Source organism: Corvus brachyrhynchos, unplaced genomic scaffold (assembly GCF_000691975.1).
Source record: "Corvus brachyrhynchos isolate BGI_N302 unplaced genomic scaffold, ASM69197v1 scaffold187, whole genome shotgun sequence".
In the NCBI taxonomy this organism is placed as follows: Eukaryota; Metazoa; Chordata; class Aves; order Passeriformes; family Corvidae; genus Corvus; species Corvus brachyrhynchos.
Genome location: NW_008239050.1, coordinates 297,848 through 308,684, shown reverse-complemented (window position 1 = coordinate 308,684; position 10,837 = coordinate 297,848). Strand labels below are relative to the sequence as shown.

The 10,837-nt window shown below is 39.7% G+C and overlaps 1 protein-coding gene across 1 annotated transcript in view; it reads right to left on the bottom strand.

The window, feature by feature from the left end:
- Positions 1–1,398: 1,398 nt before the first annotated feature.
- TG (thyroglobulin) overlaps positions 1,399–10,837 on the bottom strand; it is a 148,057-nt gene continuing 138,618 nt past the window's right edge. Inside the window, exons 43-45 of the mRNA XM_017739044.1 lie at positions 7,445–7,585; positions 6,466–6,656; positions 1,399–1,755 (exon numbers count right to left, since the gene is read on the bottom strand). Coding sequence (XP_017594533.1) covers positions 1,643–1,755; positions 6,466–6,656; positions 7,445–7,585 — 445 coding nt within the window. The 3' untranslated portion in view covers positions 1,399–1,642. The remainder of the gene's footprint in view (positions 1,756–6,465; positions 6,657–7,444; positions 7,586–10,837) is intronic.

Here is a 10,837-nt window from a genome sequence, read left to right as displayed (position 1 = left end):
GACAGTTGAGCTGGATATCTCAGGAGGGGTGACCAAAAAGCCCAGTCAGACCTGCCTATCTATGAATCCTACCAGATGGCCAAGACTGTAATTAGGAGGCTACAAGGCTAAGTTACTGCATTCCTAGCTCAAAATGAAAGTCTTTTCTCAAATTCCTGAGACATCTCTGGGCTTAAGGTGGAGCTGAATAGTGAGTGGGAAAAGATTATATATTTGATTTTCATCAGCATGAGTTAATACTGAATCCTTTTAAATCTGTCCTCTCTTTACCAGTTCTATGTGCAGCAGAATAATACTGGAGTTGCTGTGATCAACAATTAGCTCTCAAATAGGGCAAAAATAAACCCAGTCTTGCCTGAGGAATCAGAGCTGCTGTATCTATAGTTATTACAAAGAATGCATCCTCTCTTGAGATACATGTTTAAGATCTGGGCTTTTAAAAAAGTTCTTAAATGGTTTCTTTTCTTTCTTTCCTTTGCCAGTTACCTATTTTAGGTGAAGTTAATGATGGAAAACACAGTTTGAGTTCTCCATCTTTACTCTTTTATATTTAGCCAGTTAACAAGTTTCTTGATTCTTCCAATCTTTTTACTGTTTATTGAACAGGATGTAAGAACTAGGAGTATTATGCAGGTTTCTTTTCTGTCTTGGTAGAACCTTTGGAAACCTGGATACAGGGCAGACAGCTGCTCATGTGCTGGCAGAGGGCTCAAGCAGCAAACAAACCCTTATGAGTTGTTTTACTAAATCATTTTGCCACTGCACAAGAAATTTGTGTCCTACTGGGCAACCTTGATTTTATTTTCTGAGAGGTTTCATGGACACATGTATGATATACCATCAACTGAAGATTATCTATTGCCAAATGGTCCCAGCAATGAATTAAACACATGATCCAAAATACCTTCAGAGTATTAGAGGTATCCTATGATTTTCCTTACGCTTCCAAAACTATTGTGTATTTCACCTTCTTCTTAAAAAAAGATAAATGTTCCAAGGACAGTGTTATCTAAGGTATAATTAACATATTCTTTATTATCTCTGCTATGTGCTCTGCATTACCCAAATGGTCTTGGAGATAATTTCACAGGGGATCATGAGCTGAGTATTGCATGTGCCTGACTTAATGTGAATGACTCAATGCATACTCATCATTACCTTCCTAAATTGTTCTTCCTTCCTGTTTAGAGTTCTTTAGTTTTCTCCAGAATGCCAAACCAGGCTCCCTCTCCTACCAGCAGCTTGTGATAGGATGAGTAATAAAAAAAGACAAAGATATGACATCTAACAAATCATCAGTGAGGGACTTCTAGGTGCTTTAATGTATGTCCTTTTCTGGCTGGTGGTACCACAATATGCTGGCATTTGTGTAGTTGCAAGAAATAAAGACCAATTGTATTTGTCTTGGTTTTGCAGTTTTTATTGATACTTTAGTTTTTCAAAGTACAGTCTCTTGATTTAAAACAATAGCTGTAGTGCTTATTTTGGGCCATAGTCACTAATTTTTTTGAAAACTACTTAATTGAAAGGTCTTCTTTACTTGTTGAGAAAGTTAACTAAAGGAAGTATTGTCCATTTGGTGTGAGATGCTTGTGTGGATGCACAATTGTGTGACAAACCCACCCCACAGCCCTGTGATTCCCTATCTGCTGTAAGCCACCTCAGCCCTCAGGGGCTGGCTCTCCAGGGAGGTAACTTCACTGGGAGCTTCACCAGGGCTGTTTTCTGCAGATGGCTCTCCACCACCTGCACCTCCTGAAAAGACAATACAATCAAGATTAAAATAGATGTCATACCTTTGAGGCAGCAAGATACAGGGTACACACTTTATCAATGACACCTAAAAACATTTTATGTAGCTATAAATGTTCAGGAAGCCATTTTTCTCAGTTTGCAGTCCACTTGCAAAGTGCTTTAGAGTAACGGCAGATCACCTCATGGTAATTAGGTATTGTGCTTTAAATAACTGCCACTGGAATACATAATAGTTTTCTCTCCACTCATGCAAGACTTTAGTATCTCCTGATACTTCCCTACCAGGTAGGAAGTGTGGGGAACAGTAATTTTTTGTCTGTCTGTAATACAAAAAGCGCCAAGCACCCATCTCCAACAGATCTTTTCTTTGTTATCTTTTACCTTCTGTGATTTTAGGCTTCAACCCTATTTCAGTGATACAGTTGCCTCAACACCACAAAACTGTGTCAAGAAAGTGTACTCAGGGTGTTTATTTAATGCCTCATAGCCAGAGTTCTCTCATAGCTGCACAGATGTCCATCATACTAAAGGAATCTGTTTTCTACTTGAGATTTCCAAAAAGAAGGTGTGAATAGAAAGGATAAAAGATGAATGCTAACCACAAAATTCCTGATTCAGTTTTGATTCAAGTCTGAACTGTAAACACTCTTACTTTATTTGGACTCTTGTTTGGCTACACGTGACATCCCAGAGCTCATGGAGAAGGCTTCAGCTTTGCTACCTGTTGAATTTTCTACATATACAGACCAATCTGGCTAATTTGGACATGCAAAATATGCCTAAAGGTGGAAATTTAGGCACATGAGTTAGGCAGACAAGATTTCAGTGAGACACTAAAGGTAGCTCTTTCTCCCCAGCTGCAAGACTGCTTACAGAGGCACTTACTTTAGGAGGACTGGTTCTTTTTAGATACCAGCTAGAGGAGTAAGAGATGTAGACTGGATCCAACTCCACCTGTTTGGGATGCAGTGAGAGGCCCTTTATAAAGGGACTCACTGTTAGGCACACAGTCCACCACACTACGTAAGGGGAATGGTAGCATTCAGACATCTGTCTGAACATACATAAACATTCTAGAGCTCCTGTTTTTAACTGAATTTCAAGTTATTAACACATTTCCTGGAAAAAGCCATCCACAGCTCTTTTTTTCCACAATTGCCAGTCTTCTTGTTTCTCATTTAGATGTTTCCCGTGGAAACCGTCATAATTCAAAATATAAAGCATGTCTTTGAAATGCAACCAAGGGAACTTCATTTAGTAAATCCAAATGTCTTCAAGCACCATCACTTTCATAATTCCCCAAGTAAACTTCCCAAAATGTCAACTTTACAAACTGGTCTCAAACAAAACTTCAAGAGATTTTTAGTTCATCTGCAATGAAACAGATTCAAACTTCCCTCCATAGTTTGTAAAGGCACTGCCAGCAAATATTATGATGAATCATTGCATTTATGACATTAATTTTCTTAAATTATCTTCAAATGCAACAACACGCATTCCAATTATGTGCCAGGAACAAATGATACATTCTGTCATTAAGTATCATGGCCTGACCACAAAATGAAACACCAAGTTGGACAATATTTTTACTAAGTGGAAAGAAAATTACAGGTAACAGTAAGATGGATGTATAAACAACAGCTTCTAGATCCAGCAGTGAATAATCTAAAAGACATCTAAGATTCTAAATTTGAGAGGTTTTATTCCAGAAACTGAAATTTATGAGTTTAGTTTAAACCACAGCAAGGAATGCCTCAGTTTTCTGTTGGACTGAGATATTGAGCTTTGAGCCTTTGGTCATCCCTAATTTGACATTTCCAAGTCAAGATATTTCCCATGGAAGTATACAAAGGATCAAGAAAAAATTTTGAAATGCCAGTTCCAGTTACATTTTATGATCACTGATTTGTCCAGTTCTTCTTCATTTTATTGAAATACATTTTAGTTTTTTTGCTTATAGATCCCAGATGATATATGAAGCTGTAAAAATATTGATTTCAAGGCAAAGATGAGATGCATAAAACAGGATTCACCACAGCTGGTCGAGATTGCATCAGACTAGATCCTGTTCATCTTTGTGCTTAGATGTGAAAACTGGAATGTTTCATTATCTGTGATACTTGCTGGCACACTGGTAAACTACTTGGTGTGAGGCCACAAACTGCAATCCACAATAACAATGCAAGTACACTATCACAAACATCTATAATTTCTGAAAGGCAGAGAAGTGATAGATTGGATCTCAGGGTAGCTGACAGAGCTGACAGATCCCCCTCAGGAAAGAGTACAAGGTACAACATCCAAAAATGTTGTACATGTACAATGTACCATTGTTCTCTCAAATCTGGTATTCAACATATGCCAAGGTCCCACAGGACAGCCTGAGAGCACTCCAGGAACAGAGGCTGGAGCAGACAGGGAACAACAGAGGTTCAGTGCTTCAGTTCTGAAGGGAGGTACAGCAAACTACCTCAGGTGCAAGGAGACACATCAACGAGGTAGCAACATGATGCATAGGGACTCAATTCCTGCAGAATCCAATTTCTGGGGACAATGCAAGTGATGAACCTGTTCTGATGGACCAACACAGCTTTGGCATGAACTTCAGCACAACATCCTCTCAAAAAGAAATTGAGGGTGTTCAGCCATCACCATCTGAGTTTTATGCAATCTTTCTAAGTGAACCAATGAACATTATGAATCTTTTTTCATAAGGAACTGCTTTCAGATTGTCATCAAGAGACCCACAGTGTCTCTGTTACCATCCCAGACTAAAGGGTCTGGAGCAGGAAGGGGTTTGATGTGATATCTATTTAAATTGTATGAGAAATGTTAGTATTCCAGGGTGAGAAGAGATTAAAAATTACTATCAAAGCAAAGTGTCAAGCCAACATTGCTGTGAGATGGAATTTAGCAGAAGTCAGCCGTGCAACTGCATTACCATGGTGCTGAGGCAAAGCAAATACTGGCTTAAAGAGCCAGCTGGGTGTACTCAGTTCTGCTTGAAGATTAACGTGTACTTTTGACATGTACTTTTTAAACCTTTTCTTGAGAATCCATACTCCATAAATTTCACACTTTATGGCTTATTTTCAAAAATTTTAGTCAACTTTGTGAACTCTTCAAGTGTGTTTTTCTCTCCCTCCCTCTATTTTTATGTTTAAGATTCAAGTATTTGGCTTTGGTCACTGACAAGGTCAGGCTGTTGAGCTAGACAGATCATTGGACTAACCCATACATGAATGCTGTGTTCTTATGCCACTTTGGATAGTTTTAAATCTTGTCTATGTCAAAAACAATATGCCCTGGTGGATGTTTTCCCACCTTTGGGGGGAATTTCCGTAGGTGCTGGGAATAGTCTCTGTCCGTGGTGCTCAGTCAGCAGTCCTTCTACCAGAGCTGTGACTTCAGCTCAGTCTGGCATTACACAGCCACAGGGCTGTGAGGTGAGGTCCAAAAAGATCTAGAAGTTATTTCCAGGACTGTTTAAATAGCAGAATAAAGCTTTGAAAATTAGCAATATCTCAATCAGCACAAAGCCATTGGAGAGATCAAAGTATCCCCTCTGAACGTGGAAGGCATTGAGGGATACCAGGAAACTGAGAAAAGGCTGAGAACAAAATCTTGACTCCACTTTGGAAGAAAGACTATGAGTAAAGATTGGGGATGTCTATTGAACAGGAGAACTGCTGCTCTGTGTTTGCATCAGAACCACCAGCTTGATGGTTCTGAGACATTTTAGCTTTGTGTCACTCAAATATCAGCCTCAGACCATTTGAGCTACCTAGGCATGGATAGCCTGGGTAGCTCCGCATCTTGGAAAGTACATTTTGTTCTCAGAAATTCAACAGCCTCCAAAGCAGAGAGAGCCTGAACTGTGTTCACTGTGAAGATGGATCCTTAGGACATAAAAAACACATGCAAACTTGCAGGCCTCCAAGAACAATTCAAAACATCTCTGCCTGCCAAAGAGGGATAGTTTTGTTTGCTTTGCTTGAGGGTATCCATATTTATTTACAAGATACACAGATATGAAGGGGAGTTTATTCACTAGCATAAATTCAGGACAGGCAGCAGATTGAAATCTCAGCAGAGTTGGTTATACAGCAGCAAGAAAAAACTGAAGGGCTCCAATAGCTGCATTGAAATTTATGGCAAATATAAAAGGAGACATGCAAGGGGCATAATCACCACAGCTATAAAAAAAGTCAAAGAAACTAATCTAGTGAAAAGTCAAAGCATGCAGAAACCATAATGAGATATAACTAAAGCCTCAGGTGCAACTTTGCAGTGGATGGAAATGATTTGTGCTCCTCCTAATCATAGGAATCTCAACATTCTCATGTTAGGTGCTTCCAGTAGACAAAAGAGGCCTGTATATGCAGCCTTCCAGTTTACTCAAAGTCTATATCATGACTGTAAATAGAGAGCAAATTATTAGAAGATACGGCTTTTTCATATCTTCTATCATCATAATAGGATGATTTCTCTAGATAGTTAAACTCCAGGACAATTAAACTTTAGTACACATTATCTGCTATAAAGTAAATTTGTTTAGTGTTACATTCTTAACTATATACCCTGGACATTGCAAGATGTTTAATTTGTGAAATGTGTTTTTTCCACAGTGATGTAACAGCACTTCAGTCAGACAAAAATATTAAGCAGAGAATTAAGGGTTTATTTAATATCAGAAAACAGTCTTCTCACCTGTGGATGCTTTCAGCCTCCTGATATAATCAGACCAAAAGGAACAGTCTGCTTTTTTCAGTCTTTTAAGAGTCGGCAAAGATACGGTGAATTCCTTGTAGTTATCGCCATCATCACTTGGCAGATACATAGGCCAGGCAGGCATCACCCCCAACATTCTTCTCGAGAAACTGTGGACGTAGTTTGGATTTCTAAGGGAGTGGGAGAAATTATCATTAGAAAAGAATGACATGAACAGTAAAATGGTAAGAAGATTGGCCATGTCAGGGAAATGTGTATCCAGTCCCTCTGACCAGTGGGGTTCAAATTCAGCCCAGATTGGTGAATCATTCAGGATGCCTCATCTGACAGTAACTTTTTAGTCTGGTTCACTTCCTAAGGAACAGGTAGACAGAACCTGTATAGACACAGGCTTATGAACACCCTCAACAGCCCTTCATCCCAATCCAACCCAAGGTACTGTAAAAAGCATGTTAAGTCACTGTTTCCACCATTCCCACGCTAGGTTTCCAGAGATACTCCTCCTTCTCAAACATGGCCACAGCTTAGTAGCACAGAAGGATGTTCACAGAGTACTTGGTAAAGGGTGCACTGTGTCTTTCTGTGCTTTCCCCTTTCTTCTGGGAAAAAGAGAACTCTTAGCCAAGAGGTTTCAGAATTGGGGTCGCAGAACTAAGCTCTGGAAACAACAGCAAGGCCTTTGAAGCCTGCATGTACTTTAGTAGAATTTGCAGCTGGTCAATGGAGATGAAATGTCTATTCCTCCTAGCTAAGTCTCATACCATAAATCTTTGGTGTCTGCTCTGCTTGATAACTTGGCCACGACTTTCCAAATATGTGGACTAAATCCCACTGTAGGCTTACAAGTTGTAGAGGAAATGGAGAATGATTGAGTGAGGGCAGGGTCTGGAATGACTACACTCCCTCCATTTCTCACCATCTCCCCAGTCACAGCAATTCTTAAATATCCCACACTTACCCTGAGTTTATGAAATTGGAGATATACTGCATAATATGCAAGGAAAGGCCCTTTTCTTCCTCAGTAAATTGTACTTCATACTTCGGGTAGAATGGCAGACCAAATGCATACTGAACATCCAGCAGGAGCTCCTGACCTGAGCTAAACCAAATATTTATAGAAAGATAATTAAAACCATCATTTATTTATTTGTGGAAGAAAGGGAAATAAATTAATTCAGAGAATAAAGCAAAGTTGTAAATTGTTAATGACCATTAATTAGAGTGTGGTGAGCTGTGGGAGTTTTTCAATCCAAAACATAAAAGACGAGCAAGCAATAACAAGGAGAATTTGCATTCGTGTTAATGCAGGGTCTTTAACCTTTGTTACAAAAGGAAACTGTGGAAGGCATTAGGGCACAGTTCCTAAATTAACTGGGTGCATAAGAGAGAGTGATAGAGGGAGAAAGTCGCTTGGGTATTCCTTAAATGCCTCTTAAGTTTTGGACAGATTTTCACTACAATTAAATTCAGAAAGTGGAAGCAAGTGGTGACATGGATTCTGGCAGCCACAACGGAAGGTTAATTATGGCTTATTTCACAGACTTGGAATAAAATTCTGGCCTTTCTTAGCAGCAGTTGGAGTCTTTCCATTGACTTCATTGTGGCCAGGATTCTGGATAAGAAAAGATGTAATAGGAGATGTTTATGAAGATTTCTCTTAGACATAGCTTTAATCTAATTTCTCTGCTGGCTGGGTGGTTTTGGTTCATACACTCTGCTCTCCCCAGTTTTTATGTGGAGACAAGTCAAAACAGCTTGAGATAATCACCTAGATCAGATTTAAGAAAGAACAACTGCTGCGTAGTTCCACGTAATATGTAACACATATTATAAGGAATATTTCAACAATTCAGAGACAAGACTGGCCAGGTAAGACCCCAACACTTGCAGGACCTAATAGCAAAGGTTACACACCTCAACATTGTCAAGTCCTGCAGAAAAACAGTGGCCAACTTCTACTAATAAAATTATAACTAAACTATGTTCTACACATAGCTTTGAACCACAGCACAGGAGGAGATATTTCTGGCCTGGTCCAACTGTGTTTTCCATATTCCACATTTAGACAAAGGTCTTATTGACTTGGTTTAATGCTGCATGAAGACAGACAGCATCAGGGGACCTGGGAGAAGGAACAGATGTCTGTGAGGCAAGAATAAACAAATCCCAGATCCACTCAACAAGATTTCATCTGCAGTGGCATTTGTCAAAAGGTAGCACAACTGAAACTGTTTTATCTTTGGACATGAAATGCAGCAGCACTGGTATGACCCTGATACTGCCTCCAATGAAACAAGGAGAATAGTTCAAATCATTATGGGCAGGTGGTCTGAAAGCAAGATAACTGCTTTACATTTTATGAGTGGTGGCACCAAAGCCTCGATTTTGAAAAGCAAACAGACAGCCCTCTAAATGAAATACATCTTTGGTTGTGTTTTCCTTAGTCTTATCATAATACCTCAGTAATACTTTGCATCTGGAAAGTGAATTATTCACAGATTATTCACCAAAAAATGTAGAACTGAAACAAGATTAAAGCATATTTTTCTTCCCCAAATGTTTATAGAAGGATTAAGCAAGATCATAGTTTAATAATTTTGCCTTAAAAATAATTTGCTTGGCCCAGTATATAACAGCAATTTCTAGTGTCAGTATTGCAGCAATGGTATTATATACTTAAAGAGGCAATTTTCTTGGCAAAGAGTCACTTTTCATTAGATTAGAGGACATGAAATTAGTTGAGGTGCAATGAAGAGACGAATGTACTCATTTAGGGAAGGCATAGCAGAGGTGAACTTATCTGTGAAGCTAAAACATGTGAGCTGGGATTGAGGGTTTCCCCCCAAATGAGACTTTGTTCTCAGCTGTCAGGTTTCTGGAGGTGAAAACTGTTAAAGTCAAAGCCCAGACTGAAAATTCAGCAATCTCATAAATTTATTTCATTCAAAATTATTTGTATGACTGTACTTGGTTTGATACAGAGACATAAAGTGGTACAAAACCTGACAATTTCACAGGTTACTTTCAATATTTCTGGTTGATGAGAAAGAAAACATGAGGATGAGGAAAAATACCTAAGCTTAAGAGGGGAAAGAGGCACATATATAAATGCCAGAATACCAGGAAAGAAAACTGGGTAACACCTAGATGGTAGCTGGATGGAAAATATCAGGAGAATATTTCTGTCTTCTTCCTCAAACTGATCATAGAATCATAGAATCACAAAATCATAGAATGGTTTGGGTCATAAGGGGCCAGAGGGAAGTAAAAAATGGCCAGAAATACCCAAACAAGGATTCTGGAGTCTTGTAGGAGCTCTGAGCATACTCAAGTTAGCACCAGGCAGTGACACTGTTTTCACTGGAAGAAAAGTGGATGAGAGAAAGAAAGGGACACAAATATTTATAGCTTTGCTGTTGTACACTGCCAGATCTGAAGAGAGGTTTTTATTTCCTGAGCTGCTCCAAACTGTACTCCCCGGATACCGTGCATGTACTCAACAGCAGCAGCTCTAAATGGAGATATGAAGGCCCCACAACTACAGAAACAAGGGCAAAAGGGATTTTTAAGGAAACCAAAATAATAGCAACTAACTTCCTCTACAGAAGACCCTTTTCAAGGAACAAAACTGTTATTAACAGCAGTGAATGCAATTATGTGTAAGGATGAAATCTTGGCTTTGGTGACTTCACAGAAATAGCACTTTGTGCAAAGGTGTCACTTCAGATCTTCTGTGCATAGCTTTGCTTTTTAAGATGTCAATATTTTTAAAAACAGATTCACATATCTTCTTATTTGGTGGACCAGTAAATTTAGCCATGGGGAAGTTAGAAGCCAGATTCTACAACTTTGTTCACACTGAAATGAGCTCTCCATGGGGAGCTCTTACTTTACCTCAGAAGAAGGTGCTACTGGAGTTCAGTTTACAGAAAAACATGGTAAAACCAGAAACTTTGTGACATTCATAAACAACGATTTAACAGCAGACCCTGTGTGGGGTATGCCCAGCCCCCGCCCTGGAGGGACGTCTGCTGAGATAAGGAGAGCGCCTAAACCTCCCAGCAGAACTCCCCTGGAAAGGGAGCTACTCTTCAGTTATGACAATAAGACAAACCCAGAATCCTCTGGGAGACCCTATACAGATCCTTTGTAGCCCATTGGCCTTTACCCTCTGACACCCACCCCCTGTATCCCTATAAAGCCAGCCCCCTGCTCCTGCGAGGGCAGAGAGATGCTCGTCCCTGGCCTCCCCTTCGCTGGACTAATAAAGCTGCCTCGTGCAGAACAGCTACACGGGCCTCTCATCTCTCTCCCTGGTCTGGCCTGGAGGCTGCCCCGCCGCGCTGGGCTT